This window comes from Ictidomys tridecemlineatus, chromosome 2, assembly GCF_052094955.1.
Source record: "Ictidomys tridecemlineatus isolate mIctTri1 chromosome 2, mIctTri1.hap1, whole genome shotgun sequence".
Taxonomy (NCBI): domain Eukaryota; kingdom Metazoa; phylum Chordata; class Mammalia; order Rodentia; family Sciuridae; genus Ictidomys; species Ictidomys tridecemlineatus.
Genome location: NC_135478.1, coordinates 92,303,028 through 92,328,330, shown reverse-complemented (window position 1 = coordinate 92,328,330; position 25,303 = coordinate 92,303,028). Strand labels below are relative to the sequence as shown.

General features: G+C 40.1%; 2 protein-coding genes across 24 annotated transcripts in view; both read left to right on the top strand.

Annotated features, from left to right (window-relative positions):
• Nucleotides 1–20,603, top strand: part of Clip1 (CAP-Gly domain containing linker protein 1) — a 115,396-nt gene extending 94,793 nt beyond the window's left edge. For 13 of the 23 annotated variants that reach the window (XM_078039250.1, XM_078039259.1, XM_078039254.1 and 10 more), the window contains 7 exons: nucleotides 7,650–7,702; nucleotides 12,602–12,622; nucleotides 15,405–15,522; nucleotides 15,601–15,751; nucleotides 16,241–16,290; nucleotides 18,472–18,596; nucleotides 18,929–20,603. In XM_078039250.1, coding sequence (XP_077895376.1) covers nucleotides 7,650–7,702; nucleotides 12,602–12,622; nucleotides 15,405–15,522; nucleotides 15,601–15,751; nucleotides 16,241–16,290; nucleotides 18,472–18,596; nucleotides 18,929–19,154 — 744 coding nt within the window. In that variant the 3' untranslated portion in view covers nucleotides 19,155–20,603. The remainder of the gene's footprint in view (nucleotides 1–7,649; nucleotides 7,703–12,601; nucleotides 12,623–15,404; nucleotides 15,523–15,600; nucleotides 15,752–16,240; nucleotides 16,291–18,471; nucleotides 18,597–18,928) is intronic. The other 10 variants (XM_078039270.1, XM_078039253.1, XM_078039262.1 and 7 more) reach the window with 1 other exon arrangement.
• A 2,384-nt stretch (nucleotides 20,604–22,987) lies between these two features.
• Nucleotides 22,988–25,303, top strand: part of Vps33a (VPS33A core subunit of CORVET and HOPS complexes) — a 30,441-nt gene continuing 28,125 nt past the window's right edge. Inside the window, exons 1-2 of the mRNA XM_005329580.5 lie at nucleotides 22,988–23,140; nucleotides 24,952–25,017. Coding sequence (XP_005329637.2) covers nucleotides 23,039–23,140; nucleotides 24,952–25,017 — 168 coding nt within the window. The 5' untranslated portion in view covers nucleotides 22,988–23,038. The remainder of the gene's footprint in view (nucleotides 23,141–24,951; nucleotides 25,018–25,303) is intronic.

Sequence of the window (25,303 nt, the reverse complement as noted above, 5' to 3'; positions counted from 1 at the left end):
CCTTTCCTCTCTGCTTTGCTTCCATCCTCAGCGTTAGCTCTTGTCTATTCCAGAGATTGTGCCTTCCAGAGGGAAGCAGGGGAAGGCTACCGGGAAGGCAAGGACTCTCCTCACAGCTTCACCTTCTTATTCAGGAAGAAAAGCTCAGACCTCCAGGAGAGCATTAATCACACCATGGCCTCCAGGCACAGGAGGCCAGCTTCCTTCTCCAGGGAGGAGAGAGCAGATGCTGAAAGTGCTTCCCTGTAATGTCTGCCCCAAGACTGAGGCCTGAGGGCATCCTGTGGGGACAGGATCACCTCTGTTCGGACAGAAGAATGAGGTACAGGACCCTAAAGAAAAGAGACCTCTAATTCCTGCCATCTTTCTTTTACCCCAGGGCCCTCGGGCTGCCGAAACTGTAGACTGCAGTGCCCAGCTTCTCAGCTTACCTTGGGGGTGGAGAGAGAAGGCCTTCTGGTTGGAAGGTCTCAGGGGAAATGAACCTAGCAAATTAAAGTGTAAACCTGCCTATGATAAGATGAACAGTTGAATATACATTATAGTAAAAGGGAAAAAAGAAAGGAACATAGGAGTCCAATGAGAAAAGAGAAATTCAGGCCATGAGGAAACATTACTCAAACAATACCCATTACCCAAATAGTGCTTCATGTTTTATAAAAACTTAAATTATTTGAGTAAACCAAGTGCTCACAGAGGTGATCCAACCACATAACTGTAACCAAGAATGAAAAGCTAAAGAAACAAATTGAAGCCTGGTGCATGGTGCACACCTGTAATCCCAGAGACTTGGGAGGCTGAGGCAGGAGGATCTCAAGTTCAAGGCCAACCTCAGCAAATTAGCCAGATCCTGTCTTGAAGGAAAGAAAAAAAGAAATAAATTTTAGACAAAAACCATGCCATATTAGAACTACCAAGTAAATCAGAAACAGGAAAAAGAAAAATTACAAAAAAGAAAAAAATCAGAAATGGAACCTTATGAATGTTTCCAAATATAACAAGGAAAGGCTTGGCCTATTCATCATAAATGGGGAAGAAAACAAAGATATTGGAGCAATTAGATGAAAGATAATAATGATGAAGTATGAAGATAATCCAAATGGGTGTAATGAGCATCCGTGCAGTAACAAGCTCAATAAATGTAAGGAAAAAGGACTGTCCTGCTTTGCTTGACAACAGGAACACTTTCTGAGAAATGTCTTTAGGTGGTTGCCTTTGTTGCCTGAGCAACATCAAGCGTACTTCCACAGACTGTGGGGGCCAGGCACAGGGCCCACACATGTAATCTCAGCACCTTGGGAAGTTAAGGCAGGAGGATTGTAGGTTTATAACCAGCCCCAAAATAAAATAAAAGGGCTAGGGCTGTAGTTCAGGAGGAGAGGCTTGCCTAGGTTCAATCCCTAGTGTTAAAACAAAAACAAAACAAAACAAAAAAGACAACAAAACCTAGATAGTATAGCTTCCTGCTCACGTAGATCATAGGGCACAGCTTATTGCTCCAAAGCTATAAATCCTGTACAGAGAGTTCCTGTACTGACTACTGTTATAACACAGTGGTAGAGCTGGGGCTGGGGACATGGTTCATTGGTAAAGTGTCTTGTCTAGCATGTGCAAGGCACAGGGTTCAATCCCCAGCACCTCAAAAACAAAAACAGAAAAAGTACATTAAACCTTATTTCCAAATTCTGGGGATCTGCCTTTTGTGCAGCTACGGTTCACAGATGACAGTATGTACTGTGCATAGCACACAGGTAATTTTATGCGTGCACATCTAAGCAGGTTTGTTTACGCCAGCATGCCCACAAATGTGAGTAGCTGGATAACCCAGGCATCTCTAGGAGATAGGGACTTTCCAGATCTGTGGCAATCTCATGTACCAACATCATGTGTGGGGTGCACTGTTCACCAAAACATGATCAGGGGCGTCATGGTTGTATTGGGAGATGAGTAAGGAATTTTCCCCAAGTGAAGGAAGAACTGAATTGCAGACAGAAAGGACAGGATGCTTTGAATGGAGACCCTATAGGGACCCACTGGAAAAGTCAATCCAGAACAGTTGACACCGGAAAAACAAAACAATCCCGCAATCCTGGTTATTATTGAAACTCAAGAACAAAAAAAATAATTCCTCAGTGCTCGGGCACTGATGGGCTGGGGATATGGCTCAAGCGGTAGCGCACTCGCCTGGCATGCCCGGGTTCGATCCTCAGCACCACATACCAACAAAGATGTTGTGTCCGCCAAAAACTAAAAAAATAAATATTAAAAAATTCTCTCTCTCTCTCTCAAAAAAAAAACAGAAAAAGAAATGATATAATTTTATTTTTCTTCATGGCTGAATAAAACTCCATTGTGTATATCTACCACATTTTCTTTTTATCCACTGGTGGACACCTAGGCAGGTTCCATAATTTGGCTATTGTGAATTGTGCTGCTCTAAACATGGGTGTGTGTGTGTCGCTGTAGTATGACTTTAATTCTTCAAGGATAAATCCTGAGGAATTTTGTAGCGGGGTCTCGTGGGTGGTTTCAGGCCTAGTCTTTTGAGGAGCCTCCATGCTGATTACCATAATGGCTGTACAAACCAACAGTGTGATCATGTTCCTTTTTCTCCATATCCTTTTCAGCATTTATTATTACTTGTTTACTCTATTACTCAACTGAAATTTCAGTGTTGTTTTGATCTGCGTTTCCCTAATTACTAAAGATATTAAACAAGTCTTCATTATTTGTTGGCCCTTTATACTTCTTTCAGAAGTGTCTATCTGGTTTATTTGCCTATTTATTGATTAGGTTTTTTTGGTGTTAAGTTTGCGTTCTTTGTATATTCTCTACATTAATGCTGTCAGAAGAGTAGCTAGCAAAGATTTTCTCCCATCCTGTGGGTTCTGTCTTCATGTGTAAATTGTTTTCTTTGCTGTGTAGAAGCTTCTTGTTTGATGCCATCCCATTTGTTATATTTGGTATTATTTCCTGAGCTTAGGGATCCTATTGAGGAAGGCTATATGCCTGTGTCTATATGTTGGAGTGTTGACCCTACATTTCCTTCTAGAGTTGCATCTGCTCCAATTCCTAGGTCTTTAGTCCATTTCAAGTTAATTTTTGTGCAGGGTGAGAGATATAAACTATGTCTTACAAACAGTTACAGTTAAACCATGGTTTTAAAAAAGAGAAAAGTCTACTTTCATTCTTCTACATATGGGTAACCAGTTTTCCCAGCACCATTTTTGAAAAGGCTGTCTTTTTTCCAGTATATATTCGGGGTGCTTTTGTCAGGGATCAGATGTCTTTATCTGTGCCGTTTGTTTCTGTGTCTTCTGTTCGGTACCATTGGTCATGTGTCTGTTTTTATGCCTGTACCATGTGGCTCGTTACTATAAATTTGCAATGTAATATGAAGTCAGGTATTGTGATGCCTCCAGCATTGCTTTTTTGGCTTAGAATTGCTTTGGCTCTTTTGGGCCTTTTATTTTTCCAAATAAATTTTAGGACTGTTTTTTCCAAATCTGTGATGAATGTCATTGGTAGTTCAGTGGGGATTGCTTTGAATCTGTAGACTGCTTTTAATAATATAGTCATTTTAACAATATTAATTCTACCTATCCAGGAACATGGGATCTTTCCATCTTCTAAGGTCTTCTTCAATTTCTTTTCTTCAGTGTCTATAGTTTTCATTGTAGAGGTCTTTAACCTCCCTGGTTGGGGTTTCCTAGGTTTTTATTATTGTTGTTGTTTTGAGGTTACTGTGAATTGTATTTGTTTTCTTTTTCAGCAAATTTGTTATTGGTGTATAGGAAAAGTATTGATTTTTTTATGTTGATTTTATGTCCTGCTTCTTACAATTTGCTATGTGTTTAGCAGCATTTACAAATGCACACATATACATAGTTTTTTTTTTTTAATATTTATCTTTTAGTTATCGGCGGACACAACATCTTTGTTTGTATGTGGTGCTGAGGATCAAACCTGGGCCGCACGCATGCCAGCTGAGCGCGCTACCGCTTGAGCCACATCCCCAGCCCCACATAGTTATTTTTTTAAATAAAAGTTATATTGTGCAAATTATTTGAACTTGTTTTACCTCCAAGTTTTGTTTATTGGGGTCAAATTTACATAAAATTCATCCTTCGTAAGTATGTGGTTTGGTGAGTTTTGATGAATATATATAGTCATATAACTGACCTTACAATTAAGATTTCCTTCACCCCATGAGGTTTTCTCATGCTGCCTATAAAGTAGTAACCATCTAATCTTTGCAGATCCCTTATATCTTTTCTGGCCCCATAGTTTTTGACTTTTCTAGTAGGTTATAAATGGAATCAAACAGTATGTAACCTTATTCATAACCACAGTAAATGTAAAGGGATTAAGTACTTAATTTAAAGGGTAGGGATTGACAGAATGGATTCATTTATTTTTTATATGGTGATGAGGATTGAACTCAGGGCCTCACATGTGCTAGGCAAGTGCTCTGCCACTGAGCCATAGCCCCAGACTGGCAGAATAGATTTTTTTAAAAAACAGTTTCTCTGTCTCAGAGTTATGTTTACAGCCCTTTTAAATTTTATTTTAAGACAGAGGCTCTAAGTTGCCTAGGCTGGCCTTGAACTTGTGATCCTTTTGTCTAAGCCTTCTAAAAGCTGAGATTACAGTGTGCATCACAATATCAGCAGGCAGAATGGATTTTTTAAAACCATGGTTTAACTGTAGCTGTTTGTAAGACATAGTTTATATTTAGAAATCCAAAGAGGTTGAAACTAAAAGGACGGAACAAGATCTACCACATAAATGGTAACTAGAAGCAACCTGAAGAGTCTGTACTAATAGTCAAAATAGACTAGAAAGCCAAAGTTGTCACTAGAAACGAGATGACTTTTGATAATGATCGAAAAGGTCAGTCCTCAAGAAGATGTAACACCTGCTCTGCATAACAAAGCCTCAAGATACATGAAGCAAACCTGATAGAACCATAAAGGAGAAACAGTTCACCAATGCCAGTTGGAGATTTCAGTACCCCCTATTTCAGTGATGGATAAGCAACCACACGGAAGACCAACAAGGAAATGGAACACTGCTAGACACAGCAGTGGCCTGTAGAGCACTCTGTCCCCCAACAGCAGAGGACACATTCTTCACACCTCACATGGAACGTTCTCCAAGATAGAATACATATTAGGCCATAAAGTAGTTTTTAGTGAATTTGAAACATTGCAATGTATGTTCTCTAACCACAGTATTGTGAAGTTAGAAATCATAATTAGGAGTGGTTGAGCACACACACAAGGCACTGGGTTTGATCTTTGGTTCCAAGAAGTAAAAATATGTATTTTTTAGTATTTATTTAATTTTTTTTTTAGTTTTCAGCAGACACAACATCTTTGTATGTGGTGCTGAGGATCGAACCCGGGCCACATGCATGCCAGGCGAGCGCACTACCGCTTGAGCCACATCCCCAGCCCAGTAAAAATATTTTTTAAAAATATTTTTCTTAGTTATTAATGGACCTTTATTTATTTATTTGCCTCTATGTGGTGCTGAGAATCGAACCCAGTGCCTCACATGATAGGCAGGTGCTCGACCTCTGTGCCACGACCCCAGCCCCTAAAAATATTTTTATATTTGATTGTAAAATATTCTTACAATCAACACATTTAAGGTTGGAAAATGCTTATAATGAATGTATAAATGGATAAAGGACACGACATAACTCAAAAAGAAAATTTGAATTATTAACGAACATTTGAAAAAATCATCCAGTACCACAAAAAGCAACATGCAAGCCAGGCATGGTGGTGCATACCTACAGTCCCAATCACTGGGGAGGCTGAGGCAGGATTGCAAGTTCAAGGACAGCTTCATCAACATAGTGAGGCCCTGTCTCAAAATAAAATTAAAAAGGGGTGGGGTTATAGCTCAGTGCTAGGGCCTTGCCTAGCATGTGCAAGGCCTTGGGTTCAGTCTCCAGTATCGTAAAAATGAATGAATGAAATAAAGAAAAACAGTGTGCAGAGATTCTCCCTCTTCCTTGGAGATTAGTGTGCCCAGATTTCCAAGCTATAGAAGTTTAGTACTTACTATACTGATCTGTTTTGGTTTTTTGTTTGTTTCTGTGGACCTGGGGATCAAACCCACTGCTTTATGATAAGAGACGAGCACTGTACTGCTGAACTACAGCTCCAGTCCTTTACTGATATGTTTGTTTGTACTGGAGATTACTCCCAGGGGCACTGTACAACTGAACTATATTCCCAGTTCTTTTTATTTTGAGACAGGATCCCTCTAAATTGCTCTGGCTGGCCCTGAACTTAAGATCCTCCAGCCTCAACCTCCCCAGTGGGAGGCCTGCACCACCAAGCCCAGCATTATACTGATCTTTATAGAAAACAGTATTTTATCTTCTAGCTATATTTAGCAGTTTGTATTTCTTCTACTTTTTTGGTGCTGGGGACTCAACCCCAGCACCTCTCATGTGTGCTGCCTCTCCAGCCCCTGTTATAATTTTTCAAATAGGCTTCATGTTTAACATAGAACTATAAATTGAATAAAAAGCAAAAGTGAAAGCCCTTCTTATCCACATCCCACTCTCCAGATGTTATGCTTCTCATTTCATTTTTAAAGTTCGCCTCCCACTCTTTTGCTTCCTCTAAGCATTTATGTGAATTACTCATGCAGCAAAAGCATATATCTTAATGGACGGGGAAAGTAGAGACAACAGTGAAAAGTCTGGATGTTGACTCTAGACTTCATGATGAATGTACAGTTATATTCAATCCATATGTGTATGTACATGTGAGAATGTTTTAAATATGATTACCTCATAACAAAGCACATACATACCTGATACATAATTAATTGTGATTATAACTGTATGAGGAATTAGTAACTTAAGTTGTGGACTACTGGAAACTATCACATGACCTTTAGGTATCATTGGGTTAAAAACAACTCAGAAGAGCTTTTTCACCCTTTTGTTTTATTAACAGTGTGAGTTGAAATTGATATTTGGCAAAATGGTGATGCATGGTGCATACTGAGAGCAGGTCTCTTCTTCCACAGATTATATGAATCTTGGTTTTTTATGGTTCATATAATAATAATAATAATAATAATAATAATAATAGGATTTAAGAAGGAAAGAACTGCTGGAGATTCTGGAACCTCCTTGTTTTATAAATGTATAGTCAAGTGCTTAGAACAAAGTAGCCCCTTACCAACTGTTTGTTGAAGTGAGAGGCAAGTCAGGTGAAGCCTGCTGAGAGCAGAGGACCTGCTCCTTTTCCTTTGCTAGCTAGTGACACTGGACCTCTCTGATTTAACTAAAAGAATGATGATGTTAGTAGTGGAGCTGTATCACTCATTAAAGCTGTTGCTACACTTATTGAAAGCCTAAGATGTCCATGTTCAAGGTGCTGTTGTTTAATATTTTTAAATCTGAAGTCCAGGAGGAAGGAATCACCAGGTCATAAGTGATTTGTAGATTAATAACTGCATCCCATGTGCAGTGACTTCTTGCTGGGCCCCAGGTCCTGTGAGGAGAGCCAAGTGTTTCTCTTCCCCTGGAGCCCAGGGATGTGGCATGTAGAGTGAAGAAGAGGCCTCTCTCTGGACCTGTGGAAACTGAACTAACTCTCTTTCTTTTTTCCCCTCAGCTGGAAGAAGAACGATCTGTGCTCAATAATCAGTTATTAGAAATGAAAAAGAGGTAGGCTTTACTTATATGTTTATTGGATGTGTGCGTGTGTGTGCGTGCTTGTGCGTTCGTGCGTGCGTGCATGTGTGTGTGTGTGTGTGTGTTTAATAAAGAAAATTTCAGAACATGGTGTGTGTGGACTTGCAATAGAAAAAAAATTTACCTTTCTATATTCAGAAAATGGCATTGTGATAGTTTGGTACTGATAATTGATAATTTGTGAAAATTCATTTACAGAAGTTTTAGATATTAAAATTTTAAGCCATGTTCAGTTATATTTATTCAGAGTGTTCTAAAATCAAATGTCTCATATTACCTCCTAGTTACCTCCTAGTTTCAATAACTATAAAAACATTGTAATTTTACATTTAGTAATTGCTCTGCATATAAATTATATTAAAATGTTGATTTTCAATTACAGGGGGTAACACCAGTTTAAATGTTTTGTTTACTTTTTTATAAAAATTAGCTCTATTTAATTTCCTTCCATTATATTTAAATGATATTCAAATGGAACCTAGTATAATTTTTCTGGTACTTATGAGTAAGGATGAACTTGGCCTGCAGAAATAACACAGTCAGAAGCCTGAGGCTCATACATCCTGAAGGTCTTTATTCTTTTAAAGATGCCATTTTTGTCTAAGGTGATTCTGTGACTCACCTTCTACCAAATGAGTGTAGTGTGTGCAGTCACCAAGAGCCACATCCCATCCAGGGGGGTGCTGCAGAGTACTGAATAGATGCAGGCTACACAGTGGCATGATTTTTTTGCTTATTAAAAAAACAAAACTCAACTAAAAATAAAAGCAAACCTTCTCAAGAGTAGCCTGCCCAAGAATTCTTCCATGCTCTTAGGAAGTATCTTGTTCCTTCTTGTCAGGACAGGGGGTTTCCCACTCTCAACTGACATGTGTGTCTTTTTTTTTTTTTTTAACATTTTTTTTTTTTTGAGAGAGAGAATTTTAATATTTATATTTTAGTATTTGGCGGAAACAACATCTTTGTATTTGGTGCTGAGGATTGAACCCGGGCCGCAGCTACCAGCTGCCAGGCTAGCGCGCTCCCGCTTGAGCCACATCCCCAGCCCATGACATGTGTGTCTTATGCTTGGGAATTTAGGACTTAATACTTAGCCCACAAAGATATTTGGATTGCACAAACTATATGGGACATTAGGCCTTGGTCCAGAGAGGCCTTTCCTTCTGTTTTCAGTTAAGAAACACTTAGAGCCGGTGTGGCAGCGCATACCTATAATCCCAGCAGCTTGGGAAGCTGAGGCAGGAGGATCACAAGTTCAAAGCCAGCCTCAGCAACTTAGAAAGCCCCTAAGCAACTTAGCAAGACCCTGTCTCTAAATAAAATATAAAAATAGGACTGGGGACATGACTCTGGTGAAGTGCCTCTGGGTTCAATCTCTAGTACCAACGAACAAACATACAAAAACCACTTAGGGGGCTGGGGTTGTAGCTTAATTGGTAGCGCATTTGCTTTGCATGTGTGAGGCCCTGGGTTCGATCCTCAGCACCACATAAAAACAAATAAATAAAATAGAGGTATTTTGTGTCTGTCTACAACTTAAAAAAAAAAAAAAAACACTTAGAAGAGCTGGGCATGGTAGCGTGCCCCTGTAATCCCAGCAGCTTGGAAGGCTGAGGCAGAGGATCATGAGTTCAAAGCCAGCCTCAGGAACTTCGAGGCACTAAGCAACTCATTGAGACCTTGTCTCTAAATAAGATCCAAAATAGGGCTGGGGAATGTGGCTCAGTGGTCAAGTACCCCCGAGTTCAATTCCTGGTAACCCCTACAAAAAACTACTTAAATAAATAAAATCCTGTCTCTAAATAAAATTTAAAATAGGGCTGGGGAATATGGTTCAGAGGTCAAGTACTCCCGAGTTCAATTCCTGGTAAACCCCGTAAAAAACTACTTAGATTCATTCCTTCAAATTTCACTAAGGTGGTGTTTACTCTCTAGAGTGCACATGTGTATGCCATGACTAGTGCTCCCCAGGACAACAAGGAATAGTGTCGACTTGGCTGTGTCTCTGTCTCTGACTGTGCATGTGTGCCAACCCTACATTGTCCCCATGGGCCACAGGGTGTTTAATTTTGCAGAAATGAGCTTCTGTTTCTTTAAAAGATCTTGAGTAAGCAGTTACCAAGGACATGTGAAGAATAACCAGGGCTTGCTCCTGTGACTCTCCTGACAGAGGAACATATAAAACCAGGCTGGCATAGCAGTGACACAGTCACCTTCATTTATGTAGCACTTCATGATTCTCAAATTCATCTCATCTCCAACCAACCCAGAGAAAGAGATGTGAGGCTCGCGTTTTAAAATGATGACACTAAAGCCCCAACAGGCAGGCAGCTTGTGAGGCTGGCGAGTGGCAGAGGCAGGCTTAAGACTCAGACCTTCAGCTTTTTGCCTGGGTTCTCTTCTCCCTGTAGCTTAAACCTTTTTATTTATTATTTTAAAAGATGCTGTGCTTTGGGCTAGGTTGTGGCTCAGGGGTCGAGCGCTTGCTTAGCATGTGTGGCCCTGGGTTCGATCCTCAGCACCACATAAAAATAAATAAGAAATAAAGGCCCATTGTCAACTAAAAAAAAATATTTAAAAAAGATGCTGTGCTTCACTAGTCCTATATTTTGTGACTATAACTAAATTTACATGCCTTTCAAAATATGATTAGACCTGTGACTTTTTTCATGGCTTAAAAAGGAGGGACAAATTTGGGGACTAGGAAATTCTCTCTCTTCATTTCACTATCTCTGTTCCGATTTTATGTCCTGGGTATTTAGGACAGTGTCTCTTGAAAATATTTGCTTGTTTTTTTTTTTTTTTGGTACTGGGGATTGAACTCAAGGGCACTCAACCACTGAGCCACATCCCCATTTTGTATTTTATTTAGAGACAGGGTCTCACTGAATTGCTTAGTGCCTCACTTTTGCTGAGGCTGGCTTTGAACTCATGATTCTCCTGCCTCAGCCTCCTGAGCTGCTGGGATTACAGGCGTGCATGTGCCCAGCACGATTGCTCATTTTGGTGAGCAAATGTAGATAAAGATGACAATCTTTTTCTGGAAGTAAAAAAATTTAGAACCTTTTTTCTCTTATTCAGAATTTTTTTTTTGTTTGTTAATTAACTTTAATGGAAAGTTATTTCTGTTTTCAAAATCTGAATGTAAATGTATTTTAGGTAATAAGTTAGACCCTCAAATGCCTTATAAATGCCAGTTTGGTAAAGGATTTGTATGTGGATCTGTGTGTGTAATGGGTAAGTAAGTTTATCAAGACTAGAGTATTGGGCTGGGGATGTGGCTCAAGCGGTAGCGCGCTCGCCTAGCATGCGTGCGGCCCGGGTTCGATCCTCAGCAGCACCACATACCAACAAAGATGTTGTGTCCGCCAAGAACTAAGAAAAAAATAAATAAATGTTAAAATTCTCTCTCTCTCTCTGTCCCCCTCTCTCTCTCACTCTCTCTTTAAAAAAAAAAAAAAAAGACTAGAGTATTTAAAAGAGCTTGATATTTTATACGTTTAAAAGTCTTGTCCAAGAGTGTAAGTCATAAAGGTATTTGAAATGTAATCACTCATCTAAGAATCAAGTGCTTAGTCAACAATTTAATTTAGAAATGATCATTGAACATACCTAGTCAAGATAATATGTAATTACTTCACTGAAATGGTCTTGATATTGACATGCAGAACTTACTTCTGACTGTAGGATGAGAGAAGTTATTGTTAAGAAATCAGTAGCGGGGCTGAGGATATAGCTCTGTTGGTAGAGTGCTTTTCTCACATGCACAAGGCCCTGGGTTCAATCCCCAGCACCAAAAAAAAAAAAAAAAAAAGAAAAGAAAAGAAATCAGTAGTAGCACTGGCCAGGCATCACTAGGCATGCTTATTATCCCAGCCAACTGGGATAAGGCAGGAGGATCATAAGTTCAAGGCCAGCCTTGGCAATTTATCAAGATCCTGTCTCAAAATAAAAAGAGCTAGGGGTGTAGCTTAGTGGAGGCCCTAGGTTCCATCCCCAGCACTGCAAAAACAAAGAAATTGGTAGCATCCTTCTGTATTTGCTATGGTTTTTTGATGTCTGTAACATTGAGTTGCAAGCAATATGTGGTCAAGGTTTTTCTCTAAGCTTAAAGATGTAATCATTTGAAAAGCCAGTCTTCAAATTGGGTAGAGCTTTTTCAGAACACGTTCCAAGGTATCTAAGCAATCACAGAGTAGAACTTGACTTGTTCTAACTGCCAGGACTGGATGGGTCTGTTCCTCTGTGGTGCTGCAGCCCAGCACAGACTGGGGACTTGGCTCCACTGCCCTCCCTTCTCTAGGCTTTTTAATATCAAAGAAGGGATGCCAGAGTCTCAGACACTGACAGCCCTTGAAGCCATAATTCATTCTGTGGTGTGAATGCAAGGTGTGTGTCAGGAATGGAAACTGGCTTGGCGATGCTGGCTCCCAGGTCTGCAGCCCTCTGTGCTGCCTCAGCTCATTCAGCTCACTGTGGGTTGGAACTGTCTGACTGTCTCCGAGCTTGCGCTACTTACCAATGCTCATTTCACCCCTCTCTTTTCCCTTTCCTACTCTTGCTTCCTTTGCTATATCTGTGTGTCTTTCATGGTAAGACTAAAGAAAGTCTATCCACGTTATAATAAATAAATTTCATATATTTTTAGTAAACCAAATTGTTGTATATATTCTTTGGCTGCCTTTGTCCCTCTGTGTCTTGCTTTTGTTTTGTAAAATATACTCAGCAGTGTATACATATTATATACACACACATTTCTTTTTTATATCTCTATTCAGCACAGGACTTCAGTGCAAATTTAGTTCTCCTTACTGTATTGCATTTCTCTTCATGTTTCTAATATTTGGTTCTTGTTATCTTGCATTTTTAAAGCTTGCCCAGTAACACTTTAAGGTATTTGCTTCATTACTGGAATTTATTTCTTATGTAAGTAGTAAGAAAAGAATCTGAGTGATGTGTTCCCTTGGGGGATGGGGGAGAGAAATTTTTGGCCCCTATAGCCCTTATTTTATATTGTGTTTATCTTCCCTTCTTGATAGCGTTAGTAATACCAAGCCATTCTGGCCAACATGGCTTAAACACAATACAATTTGCAACTCAGATGTAAGTAATGTTGGCATAAATGGTTTAATTCAGCTGCTCCTGGTGGGCACAGGGCTTAGCTGTGGCCTAGAGGCCAGCGATGGAGAGCTGCACAAAGACCAGCTGCCACGGGCTGCTTATGCTGTCACTTGGCAGAGCTTTCTTGGCTGTGCATCCTCTGGTAGCTTATACAGGAAATGCTCCTATGGCCCTTGTAGAAAACAACCTGTGGAGAGGTTGTGTGTATACATGACAGTGAGCACAGAGAAGGACACCTGTCCCTTTCTCTCCTGCCAGCTGGTGGCATTTATTCCTCTCCAAGGCTGAGTCCATGGGATCCTGACCAATCAGAGCTGAGTGTAGGAGGGTCTGTCCTTGGCAATCCCCAATCCTGATATTGAGCTCTGGAAATCATTTTTATAGTAGAATAAACTTCCAAATAAGTTTCATAGAAACTCAGCTCATTAACTCCCATGTTTTCAATTCTGCAAATATCTCAGTGAAGTTGGCAGAGGTATATTAAAATAGGTGGAAAATAATAATCGAGAATTTATATACATTATATTAGCATTAATATAATTATGTAATTAACCGTGTATAATATATTTGTTATGTAGTTATATATTATATACTATATTTAAATTTTTGTAGGTTCTATATCTGGGACCATGGGGCAAAAATGGGTTAAGGATATCATGATTTAATAGTCTTTGGGTGACATCACATACTTTACATAGCAAAAAGTGCCTGCACATTCTTTCCATTTAAATTGTTTTGTTTAAACCTAAACAAGACCCATTTGCTAGAAAGTTATTACTCAGTAACTAACAGTATGTCAATACTGACCTCTTTCCATTGTTTTTAATTCAAGAAACTTCCGTAAGTCTCAGATTCTTTTCTTACTACTTATCATTCTGAAGTGTAAGTGTAAGCCACACAAGAAGATAAATAAAACACTTATATTTTCATTGTTATGTAGAATTCAATTTGACATAAACCATGAGAATTCTGTGATTCGTGTGCCGGATATCTTGGGTCTCACTAACCAGACATACATTCTGCCATTTCTAACCTGGGCCTCTATTCCCTGCTCCTCCAGCTGGTTCAGAATCAGACTGAACCATCACATACTCTGCACTTACCCAGCTGCTTCTGACAGAGGGAAGCTGTGATCTTGTTGTGAAAGTTAAGTTTTTTCTCTCAGATGACAGGCTGTGTAGCCCTAGGGCTTGCCTGGGACATCTCTCAGTTTTGTTTTCCCTAAAATACTTTTGTAAAACAAGGTCTTTCCCTCAGGTTTCACATTGCATGTGATTTTTTTTTTAGAACTTTTCATTTTAAACTAATTTTAGGTTTATGGAAGAGTTACAAAAAGGTAGTGTAGCCAATTCCCCATGCCCTCTCCCAGATGCCACATGTGAACATTTTATAGCTGTGACACATGTATCAAAACCAAGAAATTAACAAGGTATAGGACTGTTAGCCAGCCTCTCCCCTTCATTCATCTTTTCCTTTTTTTTCCCCTCTGCACCACTGGGGTTAAAGCCAGGGTCTGGCCTTGCTAGGCAAGTACACTTCCATTGAGCCAAGTCCCCACCCTCTCAGGCTGTCGGTCTTTTTTTTAGGTTCCAGGCTAGGAAACCCCACTGCATTTAGGTGTCCTGTCTCCTCAGGCTTCTCCAATCCAGTGATGGTCCCTCACTGATTCTCTGTCTTTCACGACCTCAGCACTTTTGCACACATGCAGTTTTTACAACAAAGATTCACTCACACACCGGCCCCTCAGCATAACTCTGTGTCTTGCCCTCACCTTCCCTTTCCTCTTCCCCCTTCTCTGCCCACTGCCTGGATCCTCAGGTCCATGCTTCCCTCTCACTAAGGCCTGCCCTGCCCTCTGCCTTGCTCTGACTCTCCCCTTCAGAATCCCCACGCCTCCATTCTGTCCCTGGAAAACTCTCCTGGTGTTTTCTGCTCTAGCCTTTAAGTGCGATTTAATTTCTATGAGCAACTCAGTGTTCTCTTCAGATTCTGTGGTTGAAAAGTCATGATCTAGCAGTTTGAATAGTGATAATCTTACTGCTGTTTTGGCCCACACGACCTTAAAAATACACTCTTGGAACTTGCTAAGAAGTTACTGAAATTAGTGAGAACCAACTGATACTTCCAGCATAAAACTGCTCTGCATGACATCTGTATAACTGCTTTGCATGTGTGTATTTTAGTTGTCATTGCTTGGTAATAATTGATTCCAGAAGTAACAAAAATCAACTTGGGGATTCTATTTTGGTATAATTTTTGGGGGTGGGGGAGTGCAACAATTTTTTTTTTTAATTCTACATCTTCCAAATTTATTAATTTGTCTTTTTAAGTTCAAATGGATACAATGATATGCAGATTCTGGCATGTCTATACATAGGTAAACTTTTTCTCCCCTCACAGTAAGTAAAATTTCAAATTTTGCAAGCATAAATAGCCTTATATATATTATTTATATTTTTACATCAACTAAAGTTATTTGCGTGCTTGCTCTAAAACTGTATGGTGATGACTCTCGGTTGATTTCTGGAACTTCTTTAACCCTTTGGTCTTTTAGAGAATCCAAGTACATAAAAGAGACAGATGAAGAGAAAGCTTCCTTACAGAAATCCATCAGTATTACTAGTGCTTTACTCACAGAGAAGGATGCAGAACTGGAAAAGCTGAGGAATGAGGTAGGGCACCCCGGGGGTCCTCCTGCGTCTGCCCCCGCCTGCCCACCTCCCAGCTTCAGCTCAATCACTGTGTTGCAGGTCACAGTGCTCAGGGGAGAAAACGCTTCTGCCAAGTCCCTGCATTCGGTTGTTCAGACTCTAGAGTCTGATAAGGTGAAGCTCGAGCTCAAGGTAAAGAACTTGGAGCTTCAACTCAAAGAAAACAAGAGGCAGCTCGGCAGCTCCACAGGTAATACACCACCTTCCTGGTGCTCCTCCTCCCCTGCTGCCCCCACTGCCTGTCCCTGGTCTTCTTCTCTAATGTAAGGAAGCCAGTCACACCTGGCTCCCCACACACCAGGATGCCTGGCATTGCTGCTCCTGGGCCTTCCTGTAATCTGTGAGTACTGTCACACACTTAAGACAGGGCAACCACAGGGTCTGAAAGTACATGGCAGTAAAGGGCAGGGTTGGTCCCTTTGGAGGACGATGGACAGTGGAGGTGACATACATTCCCACCCAGTAGTGGCCAGTCTGGGAGAGAACCCTGGAAGTGGGAGGAGGGTCAGTCAGTGCTGAGGGACTGGGAACTTGCTCTGTGTTCTCTGAGGTGCATGGGGAAGTGCACGTGGAAATGAGTCTCCTACCCTGGCTCTTCACTACATAAGTAACAAGGAAAAAGATTGTAATGGTTTTTCTTAACCAGCCTCTGCTTGTTTTTTGTTTTTCACAATACAAGGTAATACTGACGCTCAGGCAGAAGAGGACGAGAGAGCCCAGGAGAGTCAGGTAACATTCTTCTTCACTGTTCTGTCGTCTTTGTCCTTTTCAGATTCATTTAATCTTTTGAATAGGTATTATGTTCCTGTGTTCCAAACAGTAAACAGTTCTAAAATGTGCATAGTAAAAAGTCTTCCTCCAAACCCTCTCTTCTGTTCAATTCCCAAATCCCTAAACAAGTGATTACTATTCCTAGTGTCTCACCTTTGCAGAGCTTTATAAAAATGTATAGCTGGACACAGTGTCAAGCACTTGTAGTCCCAATTAATCAGAGGCTGATGTGGGAGACTGCATAAGCCCAGGAGTTTGAGAGTAGCTTAAGAAAAATAACAGGACTCCATCTCCAACAACAACAAAATGCATATGCAAGTGAATACTAAAACAAAACCCCCAATTTGTATTTAAAAGTGAGGACTAGGGTTGTGGCGCAGTTGACATGACATGACATTTTGTATGTCTCTGACCCTTTAGGTCCGTTACCATAAATGATGCTATAAGGAATTATGTTGGACAGCTATCAGACTTAGACTAATTCACCCTGGGTTAGCACTGTCTGCTTTGTGTATGTCATAGGAGTGGCACATAATTAACACTGTTTTCTCCTCCCTCTTTTCTTTCTGCTTCCATTTGTTTCTGCCGCTGCTGACAACACTTTTCTTCCCATCAGCAAATGGTTTGTTTTCTGTTTCCTAATTTGTGTGTGCCTGTGCATGTGTGGTTTCCCACTATACTTATGTCCAGTCTGTAGCTTTTTCTTCTTCCTGATATGGAGGTCCTAATGGAAATGACTTAGAAAATGCACTTTGAGAAATGAAAAATAGACTCAGCACATCCGCTTTCTAAGGTGGCCTTGCTGAAGCTGGAATAAAATGCTGAGAAAGACCGGGCTGATTGCTCATAACCCTCCCAGCAGGAGAATAAGACCAAATATTTCTTCAAAGTAGTTGGGTGCGGTGTTACAAACCGTAATCCAGAGGCTAAGGAGGAGGATTGCAAGTTTAAAGTTAGCCTCAGCAACTCAGCAAGGCTCTGTCTCAAAAAATAAAAAGGGTTGGGGATGTGGCTCAGTGGTTAAGTGTCCTTGGGTCCCATCCCTGATACAAAAAAAAAACAAACAAAAAAACCCCCACAAAATGTGTGCGTGTATGTATGTGTGTGTACGTATTTTTAATATTATAAACTGGGATCTTTTCAATTTAAAGAAAGGATATCTTTCACTATTTGAAGAACCCTTTGGGTTTTAAATTGCTCTTGGCTTGAACGGAAGAGTTAGGATGAGAGTTTCCTTCTGGTGGTCATCTTGTCTTTGCCGCTCAGGGACCCTCAGCATAGGTCCCCTTCTAGGATGTGGTTCCCAAACATTGCTGTGTTAGCATGTGCCTATCTCTCCTCAGTAGGAAGGGAGTCTTGCTGTCCCCTTCACAGCCCTCCATGTTCCCTACTGTCATTATCAATGGTTAATGGCTGTCTTAAGAGAAAATCCAGGGGCTGGGGATGTGGCTCAAGCGGTAGCGCCCTCGCCTGGCATGCATGCGACCCGGGTTCGATCCTCAACACCGAAAACTAAACAATATTTTTTTAAAAAAAGAGAAAATCCATATAAGCCTTCCAGAACAATCCCGAATGGGTTCTAGAATTTAATGAAAGAACTTTGTGTTTTGTAAAATCTGTATATATATATTTGTGTAGTAGAAGGAAAAATTAAAACTCATGCCCATGTATCTACAAATCTAAGATTATGCTTTTGAATGATGCAAGTTTGTATTTTTCCCCTATGTAAAAATCAATCAATAGCATTCCACAACCCTCAGATTTAGCTATTTAAGTATAATTTTATTTGCCTCAATGACAAGTGAAGCTTATGCATTCACAATGGGAAATATTCAATGAGACTTGATTTAAAGTATTTTTCAATATAAAATACTTAGTAACATTTGAAGAGTGTTGAGAGATAGAAAGGGGAAAAAGGAAACCACCTTAGCCCTACCACCTAGCCATATGGCCTCATTTAAATTCAGCTATTTGTCAAAGAATCTCATTACTTCTGTTCCTGGGGGGCTTGAACAACATGGGTCCAGTGACAGGCACTGTGGCCCCTTATGTGACATCTGCATACTTCTTGGTACTGCAGCTTGTGCACGTTAGACATGTTACCCACCTCACTGTTTCTTTTCTTTTTTGACAAATCAGATTGACTTCCTAAATTCAGTAATAGTGGACCTTCAAAGAAAGAATCAAGACCTCAAAATGAAGGTGGAGATGATGTCAGAAGCAGCTCTTAATGGCAATGGGGACGACCTGAACACCTATGACAGGTATTTCGTAGTGAGTCATACTGACTAGAACCTCAGGGCATCAGGATAAATGTGTTTTTAAAGTTCAGCTCTTCAGGGGGTTGTCAAACAACCAGAAAGGTACAGTTGCTCTGCAGTTACTTTGCCATAAATGGGTTGCCATAAATCCGGCAAAGAGAGAGGTTACAAATGGTCTGATTTGGCATTTTTAAAATATGGAATGTATTACTTTACCTGAAGGCTCAGAGTTGGCCATAATTAGTTCTTACTTATTTTAAAAATTCTTTACATGACATGTTTTCTCTTGAATTTCTTATGATAAAATCTCTGATTTTATACGTTGACATTTGTAGTGATGACCAGGAGAAACAGACCAAGAAAAAGCCCCGCCTCTTCTGTGATATCTGTGACTGCTTCGATCTCCATGACACAGAGGACTGTCCCACCCAGGCACAGATGTCCGAGGACCCACCCCATTCCACACATCATGGCAGTCGGAGTGAGGAGCGGCCTTACTGTGAGATCTGTGAGATGTTTGGGCACTGGGCGACCAACTGCAACGATGACGAGACCTTCTGATGGCGGTGGCGTGCACCACGGGCCCTCAGAGGCACTCGCATTTCAGCAACTAAACACCAGCACTGCGTGCGCAGACTTCAGGAGAACTCATGTTATTTTTGACCCCCTGTCAAGAAATCTAAGAAAATATTTTGGTCTTCAACAAATCATCTTTTAGTCTCCCCTTATAAGTTAGAATAATAAATATTAGTAGGTGAGAGTTCACCTCTAATTTTGTTTTCCTGATTTTTCAGTTTTAAGACTGCACCAGATGCCATTACATTTATTGTTCTACAGAGACGTCTAGAACAAGCCCTTCCCTTACCTTATTTAAGAAACTTTAAATTATGCTGTTACTCTTCATATTTGCACTAAATATTTCTGGGCTGCATTTGTATATTTAGGTTTTTGGGGATTTTTTTTGGTTAAGCATTGACACTGGAATGAGTTAAAAGATGTACCATTTTGCATTTTCATTTACTCTAAATTTAAAGTATTTTATAATATCTGAGCTCTTTGCACTACCTGTTGTCAGTAGTGCCTTTTTTGTAGGCTGGACAATACTGGGTGTGATTATAAATCATGAAACAGGTAGAAGGAGGGGAAAGCCCCCAAACTGCTGTGGGGACATTTTATAATCTATATGCTGCATCCACTTACTCAACTGTGGTGTTTTCTTTCTTGGTTTTACATAATTTTTTGCTTATATATATATATATATATATATATCATATGTATATATTTTTCGAGAAAATCTATATTTTGGGGAAAAACACAATGTTTTTTCTGTTCAGATTTTTACCTTTATGAAAAATAAAACACTTGTAAAATCATCAGGATGTAACAGACTAGGCCAAAAATAGCATCTTGCAGCTTCACAGTTATTTTATCTTCTGTTTTCATTTTGGTTCTTTACCAGATCTAAATAGATGGAAGAATTTCTTGTAATTATTTTTTCTTCTCTAGCAAATATCCCCAGCAGTGAATTATCAAGCCACTGTAAAATGCCTAAATTAACCAATCTACAGTCTTCCTTTACAAGATTTTTAACTGTTCTTAGATGAATGTATGATGAGAAATTCAACATTAATAATTTTGAATTTTCTGATCACAAAATAATAAAGTGAAGGACCTCAACCTCCAGAATAGTTTATCAACCAGTCTGAATCTATTTATCTCCAGTTGAATGTCTTCTAGAATATGTAAAATGTAATAATATGTATCTTTCATGCTACATGTATAATAAGAAATTCTATAATTGTATATATGCCTTTGATGTATTTTCCCCTAAGATTATCAATTGTGTTTGACAAGTGAATATTAAATATGTTAGCAGTGGAAATTTTTGGTTAATATAATAGGAATTGTTTCACAAAAAGAAAACATGTAAAGCAGTATTAAAATTTGAGCATACAAGTGTTCTGTATCTTCTTTAATAAATTCTTTTTTTGGCCGGTGTTAGTAATTTCACATTATTTGTCATATGGTTTTTCTTCAAATGAAAAAGCCCTATAGATCCTAATAGCGATTTTTTTCCTTCCATCCTCTCTGTCCTGGGGATGGAACCCAGGGCCTTATGCATGTTTCACATGCACTTTACCACCAGCCTACATGCCTACCCCCCAAACAGCAATTTCTACTATAGTCTTGTTGCCAAACACCAGTTAAGAAATTGGCCCTGGAAGCACCAAGGGCAGTGTTGGCTGCTGCTAAGAAAATACCAGCTGCAGCTTTCTGAGGTTGACTGTATCTGGAGAGTGCTTGTGAATATTAACTGAATCTGAGGATTTTTAAAAGTGGAAAGATATGAGGCATTTGTAGGCCTTGATCTATAAAATGCTGTTCTCCAGTGTTGCTCAGAAAATTGTTTTGCCTTGTGGATTGTCAGATTACATTGTGGATTCCAAGAATTGAGGAGAGAGTACAAAGATTGGAAACTGAAATGACTTCTCTCCAGTTCTTCCAAGGATAATGTCCTAAAGGATTGTGGAATCACGTGCCAGAATCCTGGACCCTAGAGTGAATTCATGAAATGGCTACTCCACAAATTGAGGCTGTTCACCTCACAACATGAGAAACAAAAAGTTTTTTTTTTTTTTTCCCTTAAAAAAATAAATTGGGCCAGGCACAGTGGCTGGCGCCTATAATTCCATCTACTAGGGGAACTGAGGTAAGAGGATGTAACTCCCTGGTACAGCACCCCCGAGTTTAATCCTCTGTACCAAAAAAGAAAAAAAAATAAACTGGTATGCCTTTCTTCGAGTGTTTTGTGACTCACTTGGCAAAAAGTAATCATCTGTGGTTTTACCCACTGCTGTATCACATTGTATTATCTGCCAAAAATATAAGTGTCGTCATTAGCACCATATAGTACCATTTTTATTTTTATTTATTTATTTATTTATTTTTTAAAGAGAGGGAGAATTTTAATGTTTATTTCTTTTAGTTATTGGCAGACACAACATCTTTGTTTGTATGTGGTGCTGAGGATCAAACCCGGGCCACACGCATGCCAGGCAAGAGCGCTACCACCTGAGCCACATCCTCAGCCCCAAGTACTATTTTTATTAATCCATGATGGGTTTTAGAAAGAAACTCAAACGTTGATTGGGTATTTACAAAACTGATTACTGAACCAACTGCTAGTTTTTTGAACATCCAGTTTATGAACAGTTATTAACAAATAGCTATTTCCAAAACACTACTTGAGGAAAAGCATTACTCTTACCTAAATAATCTACAATAATAGTTCTCAACTTTGATATTGACCTGAGGTGATTAAAAGGTACACTCTCACTGTGCTTCTTACTCTTACATATGTATATATTTATACATACACACAATCTTTTAACATACAAGTAGTATGTATGGGGAAATAAAGTACCTATTATTAATCTACTGGCATCCTGATCCTGCTTAGGGGGACAGTTTACCATACTGGTTCTCCTCAGTTAGTTACACTCATGAATGCCTGGGCATTTTACTGCTTAGAGTAAACTGTATCCTCATTTTTAAATAGCTCATGACATGGCCTGCTGAGCTCAACATTATCACAGGCGTTAAGATGAGACATTCTCAGTTAAAGAGAAAAATGGCCTGGGGAGAAATGGCATGAGGAACTTATGAGGAACTTTAGGACCTTAGTTGTTTCCTTTCTACTTTTTAAATTTTTATTTGTGTGTGGGTGGGGGGGGGTACTGAGGATTGAACCTAGGGCTTCATGCATGCTAGGCAAGTGCTCTACCACTGAGCTAAGTCCCCAGCTCACTACCTTTTATCTTCCATCCTACCTCAAAATGACCCGTATCTGCCTCAAAGTATGGAAAAATAATTTATTGAGCAGTTAAGTTTCAGGCACCGAGCTCATCCTTTTACGTAGGTTACAAGATGTAATTTACATCCTCTTTCGTCTTCACAACTCGGGGATTTTGCTGTTAAGTCAGCCGGGTTTTGACAGTATTCCTGTGAAATACCATCTTGCCTATTAGTCCACCAGTGAGACCAAGCTGGGATTATAACCGTGGTCCAGTTTGCCCGGCAGACCTTCGGATTTTTATAATTTAAAAAGATTTGCATACAAATTTAGCTTCAAATTACCATTACACAGCAAGTATTCCTGGTGGTGATTTTTAAAAGAGTCAAATGAGATCAATTTCCAACCTTCCAACGTCCCTTTTCAAGGCCGGACGACTCCAGGACCGAGGTAGGGTCCGAAGAAGCAGAGAGGGAAAGGAAAGAGTTGGACTCTAGGACCCGACTGGAGAGGAGCGCATCCGGCCGACTCCGGCTTCCGGGTTTGGCCTGCGTCAGCGGCTTTGATCACGTGCACGTACGGCCACGTGACCGTGGGCCGGGGGTGGAGAACTGTGGACGCGGTGGGGCTGAGGGAAAGGGGTGGGGGCAAGATGGCGGCGCACCTGTCCTACGGACGAGTGAACCTGAACGTGCTGCGCGAGGCAGTGCGTCGCGAGCTGCGCGAGTTCCTGGACAAGTGCGCGGGAAGCAAGGTGAGGAGCCGGAGGCTGCGACACCTCCATCTCCTCCCGTGGCTGGCCCGGCTTTGTCCGGTCCCCGACCTCCTAAGCTCGAGGTGTAGGAGGTCCCCTGAGTCTTCCAAGGGGGCGAACTTTGGGCCCTCTCCCTGCGTCCAGGTGCAGGCGGCAACGACGAGGCTGGGAGGGCCTGGGCACCCAACCTGGAGATGGCGTGGTCCCGTGACGGCAGGATAAGCCACGGTGATAGGCAGCCCAGCGCCTGGAGAGCGCTTGAAGTTGGGCTCGGGGTGCAATGGCTCAGTGTCCACTCGTTTCAGCGACCGCAAGTGTCAGTTCAGATAGTACCTTCGCAAGTCTCTGAAGCACCGACGCCTTGCAACCTGCTCGCACCCATCATGAGAGATGATGTCATTTTAACTTTGCTTTCTTAAAATAGGATTCTCTCTCCTTCTGAGCACTCACCTCAGAAGGGAGTCAGACACTGTAGACCAGAAACATTGTCCTGATCCGCACTGTTCTCCCCTTAGCATTTGTCCGTTTCCTTGAGTAACCACTCTTTCCTTAGAACTGAGGAAGCTCAGAAACCAGTGTTGGAGAGAATAGAACTCCAAGAGGTAGAGTGCTGGCTGGCAACCCTTGAGAGAAGAAAGCAGGCTGAATCACAGGGCCCTTGTTTAAATTCAGCAGATGATGCTGGAATCTGAATCTGATCGTAGATTGTGTCAATGACAGTATACTGAAATGTAATATTACACTATAGTTTTGCATAAAGTTACTTGTTAATACCAGAGGAAAACAGGCAAAGTGCACAGTGATTGTCATATTTCTTACAAGTAGACAATGTACAATTATGTAAATAAAAACTTAAACTAAAAAAGAAAGAAATGAAGCTGGAGTTTAGTGGTAGAAATACTCACATGGGTCCCAGAACAATGACTTATGGTGTCAAAAAGTCCTAGGTTGCAGTCTTGACTTCTTTGTGCTATAGGTATCCAAGTTGCTTATATGGCCTTGGATAGTTACGTAAACTCTTAAACTTTTAAAATTTTCCTCTTCTGCCCAAATAAGATTTGTAATGCTTATATCATAGGTTTTAGGTCTGTATAATTGGAATTTCTGTATAGTTCAATTTAATAAAAACACAATTTAGATATAAAGGTTCTATAGCTCCTTCTTTCTGTTGAGGACAGTAATTAGCTCTTTAATTTCTCTGTGACCCACACTAGCATCATATGCCATTTTCATTTAGATTGTTAGGCTATGAATGTGATCAGAGCCAATTAAATTTTTTATTTTATGTACTGGAAGTTGAACCCAGGGCCTCCCATATTCTGTGCAAGTGCTCTACCATTGAGCTGTGTTCTTGGCCTTTTTAAAATTTTTAATTTTTTAGCTGGGTGTAGTGGCACACGCCTGTAATCCTAGCAACTTGGGAGGCTGAGGCAGGAGGATCACAAGTTCAAAACCAGTCTCAACAATTTAGAGAAGCCCTAAGCAACTTAGTGAGACCCTACCTCAAAATTAAAAAAGGCTTCAGTGGTTAAGCATCCCTGGGTTCACTCATCAGTACCAGAAAAAATAATAATAATTTTTAGAAAATTTCTCACAAAGTAGCCCAGGCTAGCTTTGAACTTGCAGTCCTCCTGCTTTAGCCTCCAGAGTAGATGGGATTACAGGCATGTGCTATCATATTTGGTGATCCAATTAAAAATTTTAACTCTCAAGTTTGAAGAACTATTCCTACTGTATATGACTGCTATTTTCTGTTGATATTGTTGAAATTGAGATTATCTGTAATAAGAGACAATTTCTCTCCATTTCAGGCAATAGTTTGGGATGAGTACCTAACAGGACCCTTTGGTCTGATTGCACAGTATTCACTACTGAAGGTAAATGAGCTAATGGGTTTTGTTATTGGATTAATAATTCTGAATTTTAGCAATAATAACACATATGATTTTACATTTCTTCATGAGTGACTGGCTTGCAAACAATTGGATCTATAAACACTGATATACTAACATTTTGGTTAGTATGGTTAACATTTTGTGTGCAATGCTCTGTGCATGATATAAGGTAACCATTACTTGGTGTTTTCAATAGTTTGTTGTGTTAGTCATTTGAATGCTGATAATATAGTGTGGCTTCATACTGAAACTTCATCCTTTATGTATT